Source organism: Notamacropus eugenii, chromosome 3, assembly GCF_028372415.1.
Source record: "Notamacropus eugenii isolate mMacEug1 chromosome 3, mMacEug1.pri_v2, whole genome shotgun sequence".
Lineage (NCBI taxonomy): Eukaryota > Metazoa > Chordata > Mammalia > Diprotodontia > Macropodidae > Notamacropus > Notamacropus eugenii.
Window position 1 is genome coordinate 276,672,473 of NC_092874.1, and position 18,735 is coordinate 276,691,207.

The window sequence follows — 18,735 nt, forward strand, 5'->3', positions numbered from 1 at the left end:
GATTCAATACAATCAGCATCTATTAAGCACCTACTGTATGCCAGGGCATAGAGAACCAAAAATCAAGCATTGCCTGCTCTCAAAGAGTTGACATGTATTGGGGAGCAAGAGGGGCTATACACTTGGTCACAGAGAGGTGAATACAAACTCTATACAGTATAAATACAAAGTAATTTCCATATAGTAGTGACTTAGAGGAATAATCGGAAAAGCTTTTGCCTCCCTTTTCAGACAGACTTGAGTCTTTCCAATTACTCAGTTAGGTAGCAAGCAGAAACAAAATCCAGCCACAGCTCCAACAAAAACAAGGAGGGAAAAGTCTCGTTATTTAAGTAAAAATGGTGATTTCAGTCAAAGGGATGTAGCATCAGCAAACGAGCTGTACCCGTGGGATCACAATGGGGGAAATAATGAGCAAATGTCTTCAGAGCCAGTTCAGGCAAAGGGTAATAACTGTGGAGAATGAACTGCTGGAGAGACTCAAACCAAGAGTATGAATAAAGTTGAGCTTCAGCTAGATTTGTTTCTGGGGGGAAAAGACCCAGAGAATCCCCTTAGTGTCGGGGAGTCCTGGGATGGAGAGGGTCCAACATTTGGAGCCAGCTTCCCTTTGCCTAAAGTTTAGGCCACCGAAGCAGCTATCAGTGTTGCGCTTAGTGTGGATGGGCTAAGGGAATAACATTCTAGGCTCCTTTTTGGAAAGGCGACAAGAGAAGGGCTGGGGGGGGGGGGGGGGGGCGCAGACCTTCAGTGGCAAAGAATCGTGTCTTTCTTTGCTAGCTATTTCCTGTTTTTTGGGGTTTTTTTTTTTTGTTGTTCTCTGAGCATTCATTAAAGTCCTATCCTTTTTAAGGAACCATGGTAGACTTTAGGAGTCAAGAACAAAACAGAGGACCATAGATTTAGGGTTCTGAGGAACCCTAGGGGTGAGCTAATCTAATTCTCTCATTTCAGAGATGAGGTAACTAAGGCACAAAGAGGTTAGTTAACTTGTCCAGGGTCCGATATATCGTATAATCGTTGGTTTAGAACCAGGAGAGACCATCAAGTTCAAGACCCTTATTTGACTAGATGAGGAAACTGAGGTACAGAGAGAATATGTGACTGGCCTAGGGTCACAGAGTTAGTGTCTTGAGGTTGGATTTAAGTCCAGACCTTTCTCTCTCCAGAAGCATTGTGCTACTTGTTGTTAAGTTGTGTCTGAGTCTTCATGACCTCAAGGACACAACACAGTTCCCATGGAAATACTGGAGTGGTTTGCCATTTCTTTCTCTGGTAGATTAAGGCAAACAGAGGTAAGTGACTTGCCCAGGGTCACACAGCTAGTAAGAGTATAAAGCTGGATTTGAACCCAGGTCTTCTGACTCCAGGCCCAGTGCTCTATCCACTGATCCCCCAAACTGCCTCTAATGTACTACTACCATGCTGATAATAGAGCTGGGATTTGAATCTTGGTCTTCAGACTTTAAAACCAGTATTCCTTCCATTGTACATATTGCCCTGACCTGGGTGGGGTACAGGGTAGAGACTACTTTTTGCCTCTTTTTGTGTCCCCAACACTTAGCAGAGTACCTGGCATACATTAGGTTTAATAGATGTTTGTTGAATTGAATTGAACATATGTACAGATAAGTGAATACAAAGCAGAGATAAATACCAAATAAGCTCCTCCCTTCCCTCTCCATATACCCTTTCACCCCTCCTGCAGACTCTCTTGCTCTTTATCTTTCTTCTTCTTTTCTCCTCCCTTCCTTTGTCCTTGGCTTTGTGTTGTGCTTTCCCCATGGAACAGAAGTGACCTTAGAGATTACTTATCCAACTCTGCCTTCCCCCACCCCCCACACAATTTTATATCATTTGCTCCAGCTCCCTATTTCACAGGTCACAGGATCATAGATTCGGAGCCTGAAAGGACTTTAGAGGTTATCTAGATTGATTCCCCTGTCCCTGATTTTACAGATGGGAAAACTGAGGCACAAAGCCTCACCTAAGCCCATCCACCCCTATACTGAGATCAAATTTTACTTTCTGCTGTTTCCACCAAAAAAAAATTGTACAAGTTGTATTTTTCTTGATCTTGACTTTTTGGCTCCATTTAAAAAAAAAATTCTGGATTTAACAAACATCCTCTCAAATGAGCCCTTTCATACAGACAGTGGAACTCAGAGGATTGTACAAGAAACTGAGAATCTCCAGTATGTGCAGACTGCTTTTATAGTTCTATCTTGATCTTGAGATGGGTGCGTATGCTCACACACACACACACACACACACACACACACACACACTCTCTCTCTCTCTCTCTCTCTCTCTCTCTCTCTTTCTCTCTTTCTCTCTCTCTCGTCTGGCTTCAACGTCCCTGAAACCTTGTAGTTCCATCTGATGGAGAGGGGGAGATTGGACCTTCAAAAAGAACCAAAGAATACTTCAGATATGAAGAAGTTTCCAAAAGCCCAATCGAAATTGGATTTTGTCTGTAAAGGACGAGCATCATTAGAAGGCATTAGCCTGGTTAGGCTCCAGGGCCAAGCAAAGGCTGGCATTCAGAAATAAATTATACATAATATACTGGCCAGGGGAGGCTGAGAGCTGCCTTCCTGATTAAGTCCTAAAGGGGCAGAGAAGGGCTAGGTGGAAAATAGGCCAGAAGGGAGGAAGAATAAATCTTTGGCCACAGGGGGTCTTCTTGCCCTTTCGCTCAGCTCCACAGGTGTGAAGTCTCCTTTTGTGCATGTCTCCAGGTCTCCCTGGAGTCTGCCTTTTTGGGTTTCTTTTTTGTTTCACAGAAATAAGCAAAAAAAAGTAGTTCTGGCTAGAGCCCCCCTTTCTCATTATTGTAAACTTTCACTGAATGGGCTTCAGGTTTTGATTGATCTGCCATTCCTGGCTCCTGAGGGTTGTCTAAGGTCTGAACCTACTCTTTTCTGCTTTTTATATCTCAATCACTTGGGTGCCTGGCACATACAGAGTTCTTAATAAATGCTTCTTGACTGACTGACTGACTGTCTCTCCTAGTTGGCTACTGTAGCGGCTCTCTCTTGCTGAGAGGCATCGTTCCCGTCCATGGACAGTGCCATACAGGGCAGTGCTAGATCTTCCATTAGCACACTGACTGGCAAATAAACCCATTAGAGAAAATGGGCTGCAGAAAGCTGGACTAGTGATAATCTCTTAGGGATAGGTCCAAGTTCTAGAGTTGAAAGGAACCTCAAAGACCATCTAATCTAATCCCAGACTTAGACAAGGTAGAGAACTGACCTAAAGTCACACAGAATAAGCTAAAGTAGGCAATTAAGTCCAACAATGGTGGCAGTTTTTTCCTTCTCTCATCTCCCTCTCTTCTGTTTCCCTCTGTTCTGTTTCCTCTCTTATATTCTATTTCATCTGGTGATCTTATCAGTTTTCAGGATTCAATTATCATCTCTATGTCCATGATTCTCAGATCTACTTATCTAGCCCTAAGCTCTTCCAAAGGGCTGCTCGGTGATGAAGTACATAAAGCTCCAAGCCTGGATTCAGGAGGACCCGAGTTCCAATCTAGCCTCAGACACTTACTAGCTGTGTGACCGTGGGAAAGTCACTTAACCCTGTTTACCTCAGTTTCCTCCTCTGTAAAATGGGCTGGAGAAGGAAATGGCAAACCACTCCAGTATCTCTGCCAAGAAAACCCCAAATGGGGTCATAAAGAATAATACATGACTGAAACAACTCAGCAACAATGTCTGAAGATCTCTAATCTCCCAGCTACAGCTGCCTATTGGACATTTTGAACTAAATGTCCCATAGACATATTAAACTCAACTAGTCCAGAACTAAATTCATTATCTTTCCCCCACAAGCCCTCCTCTCTTCCTAACTTCCTTATTAGTGTGAAGGGAATCACCATCCTCCTAGTTCCTGAGGTTCAAAACCTGGGTGTCAGAACCTTGACTCCTTACTCTCACTACCCCCTCCATCTCCCATATCCAATCTCTTTCCAAGTCATATTGATTTTATCTTTGAAATAGTATACACCCCCTTCCCTTCTATCCTGACCCTGCCACCACCCTCGTGAAGGTCCTCATCATCTCATGCCTGGACTATGGCCATAATCTGCTAGGTGGTCTCCTGCCATCTTCTTAAAGCTCAGGACTAACAATTCTCACATGTGCGCACATACCCTCCCCCAACTCAATAAACTCCCACTCACCTCCAGGACCAAATATAAAATTCTCTGTTGTAGTGTTCACAGCCCTTCAAACTTGCCAACCTCTACCTTTCCTGTCTTCTTACACCTTACCCCCACCCCCATATCCCTATGTCATCTTTGATCCATTAGATTATAAGCTTCTTGAGGACAAAGATTGTCTCTTACCTCTTTTTTTGTATCCCCATCACTTCAGATGGTGCCTGTCACATAGTGGGTGCTTAATGAATGTTTATTGATTGACACTGGTCTCCTTGGTCCTCCCAGGAAACACACAATCTCCTGACTCAGTGTATTTTCATTAGCTGTTTCCCATCTTTGGAATTCTTTCCATCTCATCCACGATCCTACCTTCTACAGCCTTTCCTGATCCCCCATGGGAACCAAGTGCCTTCCAATTTATCTTGTATATAGTGTGTTTTTTACATGGTTCTTTCCATATTATCTCCTCCATCAGAGGGAGGACAGGAGCTATCTTTTACCTTTCTTTGCATCCCTAGAACTCAGCACAATGTCTGGCACACGGTATGTACTGAAAAAATATTTATTGAATGAGTGACAAATGAATAGATTCTTACCATAATTTGGTGAAATTGAAAGTTGGGAAGGAGGAGGGCAGGTGTGTATCTAACAATCCCTGTTTCTCTGAACCCCTTTCAAACCCCCAGAAAGATGATTTGGAGAGGGTAATCTTAATTTTTTGAGGGGCTTAACTGGATATTCAGATATCCTGTCTGTTTGTATTATGAAGGAAGTAATTTTTTCTTCTCCAGGAAGTAATGTGGTTTACTGGGATGATCATAGTCTCCAAAATCTAAATCTGGGAGAGACCTTAATGGTCATCTTGTGTAAATTCTTGTCATTTTACAGGTGAGGAAACTGAGGCTCACAGAGTTTGAGTGACTTGTCCAAGACTGTACATGGCAAGAAAGTGAACTAAGTACATCTGACTCCAAAGCCATTGAATCTGACATTGAAAAATTTGTGTTTGAATCTTGATTCAGTCAGTTAACAAGGTAGACAAGGAGATTTCACTAGTCTGGGTCTCGGTAGGATTGGTCCAGTCCTAGGAGCGGCCTTATACTCCTATAGGATAAGGACCTTAAATCCTATGATCCTATATTCTTATCATCAGTTTTTCAATCAGACCTGACCCTTACTCTGCTTTCTTCTCTAAGCATTTTCTTTTTTGCCAGGTAGTGTCAACATTACCAGAAAGGCATGAATCTGACTTGAAGTGACATTACCTGAAAAGTCACTTTCACAGTGAAAATGGCAAGTTGTACAGGAAAAGGCACATACTTTGTGTGAATTGTGAGTGTCTGCTGATATTCCATACCAATGAATATTACAAGTGGGAATGAAACTGTATTTCACAAGGACCTCAGTAACTTTGGCTTCTCTAGGAGATGGAAGATCTTGTAGGGATTTCCTTTCTGTGTCTTTGGAGATGGAAGAAGGGCTGATCAAAGGTAGAAAACATTCCCAAACTCCCCTTGGAACTGCTAATTCTGTATTTGGGGATGGGGTGATGCTGGAGGTCATGGCATTTTTCATTATCCATTTAGGTGCTGGGAGGGAGTTGAACTGCTTTTGTCTTTAACTGATGGAGAGCAGAGGTGTCAAATGAAAGGCTGGTGAGGCACCAACCTTGTAGTCTGGATCTGATTTTAATGTATTGATGTATTAATAAATTTTAAAAAAGAAATAAACATGTGTGGTTTTTCTAAGTCAATATATAGCCCACAGGGATCCTTGTGTGTGATTTAGTGGCCCCTGTTTCCATTTGAGGTTGACACCATGGTGTAGACTTCCTTAGGCAGCAGGGTGTAGTATATAGTCTCCTGTTCTTGGAATCAGAAATACCTGGTTCAAATCTTACCTCTGATACTTAATATCTAGAAGTCTCAGTTTCCTCATCTGTCAAATAAGATTGGACCTGTTGACTTCTAAGGTCCTTTCCAGTTCTAAATTTCTGATCCTATGATCTTATTCCGTTGTTACTCGCCTCAAGATGAACTTGCCTTTAATGGATACCGTGCTTACCAGGGCGATTGATCCCAGGCTTATTTTAGACACTACAATTATTGAGAAATACACCGAAGCAAGAGAACATAGGGATATGGGTGAGAAGGGTAATTTCGATTCCACTCTTTCCCCCTTTAGCCTCTGGGTTCTTGTCTTATTAGGAGACATTTTTCACATGCATTCTATCACATGGCAATAAAGTCCTCCTATAATGACATATTTCTTAGCCCTCTATTGATCTACAGCATCCTTTAGCAACCTTTTTTTTTTTCCTCCAATGCCTCTGGGTAGAAAAATATAAAGACCCTTTAAGAAGACAGAGATATTAGAAATTTTCCATTCTGGTGGCAGACACCATGCCTAATTCTACATGTTCGACTCTCTGGGGTGCTTGCATATTTAATAAAAAAATACCCATGGTCTGAGGATCATGAGTTCATAATGATCATAAATAGACTAATCCCGGTCTATTTTAAAGTGATTTAAAAAAAAAAATTTGTAAAGGTCATAAGACTTTTCTTTTACGGTTCATAGTCATGAGGCTGCCTTATCTCAACAGGACTCTCTTGTTCCTTACCTCAGACCTACAGAGATTTTTTAAAACATTTCACTTATAATAGGACAGCGCTTTATCTTCTCCAATTGCACAGAAAGTATCTTTTAAAAGGGAAAAAAGTCTCTAATGTGTTTTCTCAAAGTCTTCCTAAACTGAGTTCACTATGGCATATATTATGCAAATGAGCCAACCTTTTAGATTCTGATTTTTTTTAACTTGAAAAAAGTACCCATGGTACACTGGAAGGCTCTTTGATCAATGGCTGGTGCTCCGCCCCCTTCTCTTTCTCCCTCTTTGTCTCACCCCACTTTATGGCCCCTTTTACTCACTCCTCAGCTCATCTCCCCTTATCTTTTTTTCTCTTTCCCCTTCTTATCTCCCCCTTTCCCTCTTCAACCTCAGCTATCTCCTCATCCCTCTCCGCTCCCCTCCTCTCTTCTCTTTTACCCCTTTTATCTCTGCTCCTCTTGCTTCCCTTTTCCTCTTTTCCCTCTCTTCTTCCTCTCTTTTGTCCCCCATCTTTTACCCTCTTCTCTATCTTCCTTCCCCCATATCTTTCTCTCTTTCTCTCCCTTTCTTTTTCTCTCTATCCTTTCTTTCCTCCTTGTTCTTTTGCGTTATATTCCTCTCTGCCTGTCTCTTACCCCCTCTCTCTCTCTCACCCCCTTTCTCTCTTTGATTCCCTCTTCTTTTTCTACCTCTTTCTCCTTTTCTTTCTTTCCTCCACTCTGTCTCTCTCCCTTTCCCTCCTCCATTCCCCATCCCTTTTCTTCTCCCTCTGCCTTTCTCTCTTGTTCCTTCTTTTTTCTTCCTTTCTCTCCCTCCCCTTTTCTTCTCTCACTCTTTCCCTCTTTCCTTTTTTCTCTCTCTTCCTATCTCTTATACTTTCTCTTTCATTTTTCTTTCGCTTCTCTTCTCCCTGTCCCTCTCTTTCCCTCTCTCTCTCCCCCTCCAATATAACTTCAACAAAGAATTATAGGCAACACTTTAAAGGCTCCAAAAATCAATTTGGTTCATGAATCCATTTAGTTTAGATGTTAATGAAACTTAGTGGGTTTAAAAATAATGAATATTTAATAAGACAGAAATTGAAAGACATAAACTGTTGGTAACAACAAAGTATAGTGAGTAAGGTTTAACCCCATCTCCCCATCTCATGCCCCGGAAAGGGGGTTTTATCGGTTGCTGTCAGAGGGTCCATAGTTCATCATCTTGCCTATCAGTTGGCTTACAAGCTACTCTTGGAAATCTTTGTACAGTTAGAAACTGAATTTTGGGAGATAAAGTGAGACTTCCAACTGTGTTGACTGTCTACTGTCTTCATCAGTTTTTTCTGGCCTCAAATCTCCCAGAGATCTGTGCTATAAACTCAGTTTCCTGCAGCCCAAGGCAGGAATTAATTACTTTGGCAAGTGATATTACAGACTTTTTAAAAAACAATATATCTACTCTAAAGAGTGACTTTAGAAAAAATAAGCAAACACGTTGGAATGTTATATTTAGTATATTTTTACTGAATGCCACCAGCTTGGAATAATGCTTTTCATTTCCTCCTAAATTGCATTGTCTATAGATTTACACCCCCATCACCATTATTGTGGTATTATAGAAAAAGACCATGTTTAGAATCCAGAGTTCAAATCCTGCCTCTGCTCCCTGCTCTCCCTGTGAATTGTTTCCTCCTCTCTAATAAGGGAAGAATAATAGCACCTTAGTCGTTTGTTGGGGTCAGGGTACCCTGTGTCCAGCTGTGGCTGATCAGACCAGTGCATGCTGGGAAGGCTCCACCACAGGTTGGGCACACGTAGTCCATATGACTATTTGGAGTGGAGGTGGCTCTTAAATTTGGGGAGAGCACTTGGTACGGGTTCTCCATTAATAGAAATAATGAATCCCCTGAAGTGGGTACATGTATTCAAATTCACACTATTTGAAGTTATAATTATGTAAAATGTGGTGCTTGGTTCCTGCCCAATGGAAATATGCAATGCAAATTAGAATTACACCATCACTTTAGCTTCTTTATTCACACTATTTGGGACTGAGCTAGATAATCGTGAATATTATCATTATTGTGACTATCTCTTCCCTACTTTACATAGAAATGGTCATGGGGCTGGTTCTACCTTGCTGTTATGATTGTATGTTGTTGGGATTATTGGGATTATGTGACCTCTGAGTTAGGATGATTTGGGATCAGGTCCCACATCGGATACATAATGACTGTGTGCCCTGGTTGGGTCACAATCTCTCAATGCTCCAAATTCTCTAAGACTAGAAATTACAGAATTGCTACTCATCTGCATTGGTAGTGAGAGGGTCCTCTGGCAGGGAACCCCCTTTACAGATGGAATCACAAATCGGGACCACTGAAATGAAAATATTAGCAGTAGTAGTAGATGATAATGAAGATAATAATCCTGTAATCGTATAAACTGGTTGCCAACAATCTACTCCTTATCTTGACATTCACACAGAGTTCCCTTTATTCTGCTCTAAATATTATCCCCTGAACCTCGCTTAACTCTATCAATATTCATTCTTTCCTTTACCATCGCACTCTAGAAAAATGGCTCATGCTCTGTGAAATGGCCCTTTATTGGCTAGGGAATTCTTAACCTAGCTAGCCCCAATACATTCCCAATAAATATTGGGAAACAGAAGTAGTGAGAGGTTCGAGCTGCTGGCAATAGCAAAGGACTCAATTTCTTCCCTTCCTTTTCAACACTGTGTGCTCTCCCCTCTTCTCTCTCTCTCTCTCTCTCTCTCTCTCTCTCTCTCGTCTCTCTCTCTCTCTCTTTCTCTCTCTCTCTCCCCCTCTCCCTCCTTCCCTCCCTCCCTCCCTCCCTCTCTCTCTCTCTCTCTCTCTCTCTCTCTCTCTCTCTCTCTCTCTCTCTCTCTCTCTCTCTCTTTCTCTTTCTCTTTCTCTCTCTGCTGGCAGTCAAGTAGAACTTGGCTTCCCATCCCAGCATTGGATCGTTAAGTGAATGGGCCCTTCTCCCACTGTTGGCAATCAATACATGCTAATGTAGTAGTAAACAAATGGTTTGCTTTAGCATTTGCCTGTGTGGTGATTTTGTAGGTGAAGAGTGGACTGCAATGACCATTTTCAAATTCCTTTCTGGAAAACGGAAAACAGGCAAGCTGCCAAGAATTGAGAGCCCTCCTGGGAAGTGATGAGTAGCATTTTAGAAGTTTGATTACATAACATTTAGAAATTTACTGTTTTTTTGTTGTTGTTTTTTTTGTTTTGTTTTGAATATGTCTCTATGTGTAGGGGAAAGACACAGAACCAAATGCAGTCCAACCGATTGAGTCCTCGACGTTAATTCATTCGGATCTGACATCTGTTTATGCCACCGTAGTCCTGAACAGGACAGTTCTGTTCTTAGGAACTGGAGATGGACAGTTACCTCAAGGTTGGTACTCAGTGATTCCTTTGCCTCTTTATTTATTTTCTTTTGCCTCTCTATATATTTATTTGTATGTTTGTTTTTAATATGAAGGCAACAGGACTTTATTTTGTAGCTAGGCTGGATGCAAGGGGAAGATCAAAGGAAGTATGTTGCCTCTTAATTTAACTGTGATATGGGTTGGGGGGCTTTGGGGGGGAGGGTAAAGATAGTATTATTATCATTGCTTTCCTGAAAATAAGCCAGTTGTTTTCCTAGAGTACACAGAACGCCTTTGAGAATGGTGGAAAAGAAGTTCAAAAACCCTCCATGTGCCAACTCCAATAAGTATTCAATAAGGCAGGGCCTTTTCCCTGAGGAGTTCTCAGATATTTTCACTTCATTACCCACACAATCCCTGTGTGAGGTAAATGGGGGACTAGTCCCAACTCTGTCACTGACTCACAATTTTCTAAGTCTTTTAACCTTTCCCTTTCATCTCCTGGATAATGGAGACGTATTATGTACCTGAATTATCTTTCCCTCATAGGGATGATGGATTATAGGGCTTTAACTGAAGAAGAATCAGGTGATCCCTCTTTTCCACCCACTCTCTCCCCAAGGAGGGTGGATTTCACAGCCCCTTTTCCTAAAACACACCAGAAAGCTCTTATGGATCTCAGAGTCTCAAAATCCCTGCATAATGTCAACTCTGATGGATTTAATATACAAAAAGGGGCTGCTGTGGTGTGGTAGACAGAGGGCCACCCTCAGAGTCAGGAAGACTTGGTGTTTAAGTCCTATCTTTCACATGTTCCAACTGTATGACCCTGGGCAAAGTCACTTGGTCCCTTGGTGCCCAAAGTAATACTTCCAGAGTATAACTAACTAATGAGTGGCCCATGTTTATGGGTGGAGGAAAAACTTACAGAGAAGCTTCCTAGAATGGCAAAATCAGAGATACTGACCCCCCCCCCCCCCAAATAACAAATTTAAATATATATGTAAAACAAGTAATGTTTATCTGACAGAAGTTTGAGAAGTTGACTGACTAGGCCATAATTATGTAGTCATCATTGTTTCCATAATCAGAATTCAGATTAGGCATCACCAGTAAACACCAAATAGCCATTCTATGTGAGTCATAGTGGCATAAGGAGCTAGGAATGCAAGCCGGGCTTTTACCTTGTAGCCCAGTTCTCCTAGAGTCTCTTAGTGCAGGCTCTCCATTTTCCTCTAAACTTGTAACTCTTAGCTTAGAATTCTGCCTTGGCTGTTGTCACATCTCATTTATTCTCAACATTAGATTCTAAGCTTGTTAAGGGCAGAGATTATCTATGCCTTATCTCCTTTTAGCCTCCCCAACCCATAGAAGGTGCTTGATGGGGTGGGAAGTTTTTAATGGCTGTAAGAGTTATAGGAGTAGAGAGATGGGAATGATCTATCCTGGCACAGTGAGGAGGTCAAGAAAGGCCTCAGGGGACCGATGGAGCTGTAGGTTCAGTATCCTTAGCATCTAACACAGTATCTTAAATATGGAGGCTTAATCTATGTTTGTTGAATTGAATTGAATTCAGTTTTGAATATCAATTTTCAAAACTGATCTACTACTTCTATAGAATATAAACTCCCTTAAGGCAGGGACTCTCATCTTTTTCTCTGTATGCTCAGCACCTAGAACAGGGTCTGGTACATTGCTAGTACTTAGGTAGTGGCCTTAATGCTTCCAAAACCCATGAGCTCATTTTATCGTAGAAGGCTCTTTATAAGTTCCAGTTCACTGATCTTAGGGAAGTCATTTTACTTTTCTGAGACTCAGGTTTCCTTATCTGCACAAGGAAGCTGCATTAGATTATCTCTAAACTAAGAGTTTAGTCTATCTCTAATAGACCCTTCCAACTTAAAAATTCTATGATTTTTATTTCCTGCTATGTCAGGCCCCTGCTCCAAACAGACTAGTTTCTTCCTGTTTCCTCAGTGGAGAAGCCTTCTTTGTTTTTGTTTGTATATCTTTGCTCATGGCCTGAGCTGCCTTCTTCCTCTCTCTCTAAATAACCACCACCACCCACCCGCACCCGTTAAGCTTTAGTCCTACCTTCTCAATCTAATCCTAGGTGATCAAGTGAATGGCCCTACTATTGCCCTGCAATTCTGCTCCTGGCTGGACCACTCATTTTAGACTCATACCACCTCAGGCTGTCACAGGAGACTAAAACAGTTGTCTCTGTGGACTACATGGTAGTAGCTATGATGGAAATAGTGCTGTCTTCATCTTTATATCTCTCATCGGCCCTCTTCGGAAACAATTCACTCAGTGCCTGAGAAAGTCCTATGAAGTTCTCAACAAATTTTTTTTGTCTTTAGTTTCTTTTGAGGAAGACTTATTAATATGAGTGGAATTTGTGTCTCACATACAAGTACAGAGTCAGAAAGTCTGCATTAAAATCCTGGCTCTTCAAATTTGGTAGCTGTATGACTTTAAGCAAGTCACCTAACCTCTCTGAGCCTCCCTTTCCTCCTTCTGTCAAAATGCCGGGGTTCATAGATTCATAGGGCTTACAAGCCATCCGGCCAATCCAGGCTCCTGTATTTGCAGAGTCGGAACTGACACTCAGAGAGGTCAAGTGGTTTACCTAATGTCACACAGCTAATACGTTGCAGAGTTGGATTCAAACCCAGAGCCTCTGAATCCATATTTAGCATACTTTCCACTATATCGGGATGACCTCTGAGGCCCTTTCTTGTTCTAATCTATGACCCTCTGATCTGTGGCTACTCTCTCCCCCAAGGGCAATTTCAAAACTTCTCTATATGGTCTCCAAGAGTGACTATGAGCCCAACCTTATTAGCTTCTGGTCAATTTGCTGATAAGTTTTCCATACAGACCTCTGTTTGTCACTGGCTCTTTCCAGCCTGATAGGGCTGCTAAAGAAATAATCTAATAACATGGAGAATTGTCCTTAGGAACAAGTCTTTATTGCTGCTTAATTTGGCATGAAATCTCTTTATAACCTTTTCATACCTGCCAGAGTTGGTGCTCTGATGACATAGCTTTCTAAAACCCAGGGTCACCATCATACCATGATGAGGCATCAGAGAAGAGTTTTAGCAATATATATTTTATCATTTCTATGGTGCTAGATTCATCCCCAAAGGGCTTGTAAATAATCAAGAGCTGAGTTCAAATCATAACTCTGAAACTGAATAGCTGTGTGACTCTGGCTAAGTGACTTAACTTCTGTGAATTTATTTAAACATCTATCAAATAGGGCAATAATGGCAGTATTCTTGTGAGACTCAGTGGGTTCATGTATGTACAAGTGCTTTGTAGAAATGCTATGTAAATTTCAGTTATTATTAATATTCTCATATTAATACTAATATTCAGTTGTTATTAATATTAATATTTGCATCTTAAATTCTCCCTGACAAAAAGATGACAGTTCATAGCCAGATTTGATCCATGAACTAGGACAAAGGAAATCTCTTTTAACGATCTCCAGGCTTTCTTAACAACTCCATTTTCAAATTTGAGCACTTGTGGTCTTGTCTTTTGAGGACATTCCCCCTTTCAAAGTTAGAAATCTATGCCCATCACCATTACCAAAGTTCATTGCTGATGCCTCATGGTATAGGTGACACTGTAAGTACCCGAAGGTCTCCATTTCAACCATGGGTTGTTCCAGGTCCTGCTAAATTAAAAAGGCTTTGAAAACCAGACCACATGACAACTTGTGTCTGTCGCCTGAAAGAAATAAGCCTGGCTGAGTTCCAAGAGGGTCATGACTGGATTGGACATCGATTGATAGATTTTTTTTTTCCTTTTGGCCACAACAACTCTCAATATGGTCTACAAAGTTGTAGAAGGCTTACAATCAGCATTGGTGGAGGAGGTCCCCAGACTGATCAAATCAGAGATCCGGAAAGTATAGTTGTAGAAAAGGTGAAGAAAATATAGTGTATGCAGTGTAGAAAAGTGTAGGAAAAGAGGGCTGAATTTGGAGTCTGAAGTTGTTCAGTTGTTTTCGGCCATGACCAACTCTTCATGACCCCAATTTGGTTTTTTATAAAGATACTATAGTAGTCTGCCATTTCTTCCTTCAGTTCATTTTTACAGATGAGGAAACTGAGGCAAGCAGTTAAGTGACTTCTCCACGGTCACCCAGCTAGTGTCTGAGGCCAGATCTGAACTCAGGAAGATGAGTCTTCCTGATTTCGGGCCCCATTGCTATATCCATTGCACCACCTAGCTGCCCTATGGAGTCGGAAGACCTCATTTCAAATCCTATCTCTTCCAGCTATCTGTTGTGTGGCTTAAAAAGAGGAACTTGTTCTAGATAATGATAATAATAACACCAACTCACGTTAATACGAGGCTTTAAGGCTTTTAGAGTGCTTTACGAATATTACCTCATTTTGTCCTTACAACAACTGGGAGCTAGGTGTTATTATTATCCCCATTTTACCAGTTAAGAAAATTGAGACTGAGAGGAGGTTAAGTCACTTGCCCAGGGTCGCATGACTAGAAAGCATGTGAGGCAGACACTTGGAGTCTTCCTCACTCTGAGTTGGACACTGAACCCACTCAACTACCTAGCTGCCTAAATGCCCTCTGAAATAGATCCTATTTTGACAGTTTCCCCAAGTCATTCCACTTGTTAAAGATTGAATTTGAAGTTAACAAATGCATCACCAAAAATACAGTAAAGAATTGTAATACGGAGAGCTCCAACTCTCAGTTTTCCTGGGGTGGGAGAGAGGTGAGGCTTAGGCAGAGACTTGGGATGCTGCAGAGGAAAATGGCACAGGGAGGCTGGTGAAACTCCTCCTTCCCTTCATGGAATGCTACCAGAGGTCACTTGGGGGCCTATCATTGAGGATTGCCTATTAGGAACAGGTTATTGGTGTTGAAGATGTAATCTAGTCCTGTGTCTTTTCCTGGCTTAGCTGAGGCATGTTTATTGCTTGTGTGCACTGGGAGAGAATTGGACCGTGGACACACACAGACACAGTGCCAGTCTTATAGCCAAGCTCTCCTAGCAAGGGGGATACGACTGACCGATTTACAGTCTCACAGCTGGGCAGAGGAGACAAAACATGAACTGGAGGTGGTTCAGAGTAGAAAGATGAATGGGGGGGTGTGGTACAAAGTTAGGAGATGGATGAAGTCATGGTTAGTGGGACACAGAGCCTGGAGAATTGTAGGAATGACTGCTTAAGGATGAGCAAATGCTTCCTTGTCATCCTGCCTAGAGCCAGACTTTTCCCAAGAACTTAGGTCCCCATGATTTCTTTGGGTTAGTCTGTCCACAAGCCTTTGCAGTAATAGACATCTCTGTAGAACAGGAAGCGTTCTTCATTTTTGGTTAGTCTTCTTCCCCATCTGCAGACCTCCAATTCCTGCTTTTCAGATTCCTTCCCCTATTAGACTACAAGGTCCTTGAGGGCAGACACCATCTTTATATTTACTTACACTTGTCTCCCTAGGTTTTAGCCCATTTTGCTCAGTTGTTTTTAGTTGTGTCCAACACTTCATGACCCCATTTCTTGATCATGATACTGGAGGGGTATGCCATTTCCTTCTCCAGCTCATTTTATAGATGAGGAAACTGAGGCCAACAGGGTGAAGTGACTTGCCCAGTCATACAACTAGTAAGTGTCTGAGGTCAAATTCAAACTCACAAAAATGAGTCTTCCTGACTCTAAGCCCAGAGCAAGTAATGAGTGTTTGCCTTGACTTGCATTGTGTCATGAACCTCTTTGGCAGTCTGGCGAACCTCTGGACCCTTTCTCAGAATATGCTGTTAAAATACAAAGAATTACCTGAAAATATGTTTTGCATAATTTCATATATATAATTGATAGCATATTGCTTGCCTTCTCAATGAGTGGCAGAGGAATTGGAGGGAGGGAGCAAATTAGGAACTCAAAATTTAAGTAATAAATTTATTTTTAAAAAATAAAATACATAGGATTCCAAAAGAAACTACTTGTGTTGAAATACAGTTATCAAAATCTGTGAAAATACAAACCCCAACAACAAACCAACCCAACCTCTGCAGTCTAGAAGCACAGCCAATAAAAGAAATTGGTGATTGCAAACCAAGGTTCTTTCTCCTCCCCAGTACCCCTCCCCCTCCTTCCAGGGGCCATCTCTAGTAATTCTGCTTCATATACTACCACTGGACCCATGCTCGGGAGGAGAGAGTGAGGCTGGTAACCTTGCCCAGCCCTCCCTCACTTAAATCCAGTACACTTGCCAGTCATAGTATCATATTCCTGATACCATGGTCCTCTTTGAGAATGAAAGGCAAACAGCAACTCTTCATAGGTTACCCATGGGACCATCATTTCTAGGAGGATAATGTCTCAGAAAAAGGGTTTTATCTAATAGCCTCAGATTTTAGGGAACCCTCTGCGTATGGAGAAGTGACTTCCTGAGAATTGGTGGAATAGAAATTGTGAGAAGTTGTTTTTTCAAGTCTTCTGCAATGCTGGCCGATGAGGCAATTCTTGTGTTTGACCTCTAGACCCTAAGAACACTGACCAAAAATGGAACGGGCGTGAGTTCCCCTTTTCTGGAAGCTGTTCAGATTCTACGTGACCATTTGTTGGTTATGGGCCAATGGCACTAACTCTTTGGATGAAGGTTGAGGTAGATGTCCTTTCAGTATTCTTTGAAATCTAAAATTCTGTGAATCTGGAGAGTAATTTATTTAGTGATTCCCCTTGTTCATTATTTTCAGACTTCTTTTCAATTTTCAGTCAATCAATAAGCGTTTATCAAGCCTTCATTTTCACAAAATTTGTGTTACAAAATTTCGCATCCTAAACTTCACAAAATGTTGAGTTTACAGACAGAGGTTAAGTGACTGGCCCAGGGTCACCCAGCTAGTAAAGCATGTGAGGCTGGATTGGAAATTAGGTCTGGGGCTCTCTCCACTAAACCAGAGACTTTACTCAATACTCTAGAATGGAGATTCCCAATCTGAGGTGTGTGAGAAGCTTGTCATGGGGGATACTAGGTAAAGATGTCTGTTATCTTCTTGAACTTAATCATTCTCTTTGTTTAATTTCTTATGTACATATGGATGGTAAATTCTAGAATTTATTTCCTTTCATGTTTAATAAAGAATATGGGAAGCATTAATGAAAATTAGGGGAAATCAAAAAAGTTTGGGGAAAAAATTGGGAATAATTGGGAGGAAGACAGGATTAGGTTAGCTAGCTCTTGTCCCCCAGTAGCTACGGTCCCCTAGAGTAGCTGTTATGAACCTAATCTTTTAAGGTAACCATTGTCATGAATTCCCACAAGAAGAGATTATGAGATGAGACAACTCAATCCAAAACTCACACCTCATCATTGTCAGAACTAGGATGAAAACTCAGGTTCTGTTGATCACCTACCATTCATTCATTCTCCAGTCCTCTGGCTGCCTCTCCCTTACAGCATATCTGCTCGACTTCTCTCCTGGTTATTTCCCCTTTGACTTCCTTTTTGTACACGAAAGCACACTATAATTTTTCAGTTGTCAGCATCTCCACTGAGATCAGCAGAAAAGATGGGCCAAACTGTATTCAGCCCTTAGGAATTCCCATTGCATGGGCCACATGTCAAGCTTCGAACTGTGTTTGGGAGAAAACCCACCAAATTCTTCACTAACCAGTTAAACCCATATTGTGGGGCAGAGAGGCCTCTGAGCTGATGCTGCTAAATTCTGAAAAATGATTCACTTTCCAGGGCCAAAAGAAGCAGGGGCCTAGAGCTTTTTCTAAATAGTAAGGGCTGCTAATTGATGCTATGTTTGGAAATTTGTTTTTCTGGTACAGGCCCATTACCCTTGACCTTTCTTATTAGCATAGCTGATAAAAAGTGAGGTGAGTTTGGAGAAGCCTTATTAGTGAACTCTATAATCAATCAGCCTTCAATCAGAGCATTTCTGGGGTCCTAGGATCCAGATCTAGAAAGACATTATCTAACCCCCTTCCCCTCATTGAAAATAATGATGGAAACTAAGACTCAGAAAGTAAAAAGGATTTGCTGATGGTTGCTCAGCTAGGTGAACAGGAGAGGTCATTGGAACTGGAATCTCTAAGAGGAGAATTTGTTTTATATTTGTACACAAGGAGGATTTAAAGACAGGTGACTTGAGTTCAAGTCTTGGTCCTGGCGTTTTACTACTTGTGTGATTGTAGGGTCCTAGATCACTGTGGGATAGGAGAAAGGGTTCCAAAGGTCCTCAGTTCAAGTCCCAGATCTGTTTTCTTACTGATTGTGTGATTTTTTCCATGACTCGTTTAACCTCTCTGGGCCTCAGTTTCCTCATCTGTAAAATGAAGGAGTTGGAGGTCCTTTCCAGCTCCAAGTCTACAATCTCTGGTCTAGTCACTTTGACCGAAAAGCTCATTTAAATAGTTTGAAGTTAATTCTCTCTGACCATTTCCTATAAGCCAGTATATTGATAAATAAGGGCAGCTTTGTGAATAGGAAAGAAAACTAGACTTGGGAGTCCAGAGACCTGGGTTCAGATCTCATCTCGTCTGTGACCCTGATGCCACTTAATCTCTGTAGA

The 18,735-nt window shown here is 41.6% G+C and overlaps 1 protein-coding gene across 1 annotated transcript in view; it reads left to right on the forward strand.

Annotated features, from left to right (window-relative positions):
• The window catches only part of PLXNC1 (plexin C1), a 223,545-nt gene that overhangs the window by 9,431 nt on the left and 195,379 nt on the right, over window positions 1-18,735 (forward strand). The window contains exon 2 of the mRNA XM_072655595.1: window positions 10,048-10,178. Coding sequence (XP_072511696.1) covers window positions 10,048-10,178 — 131 coding nt within the window. The remainder of the gene's footprint in view (window positions 1-10,047; window positions 10,179-18,735) is intronic.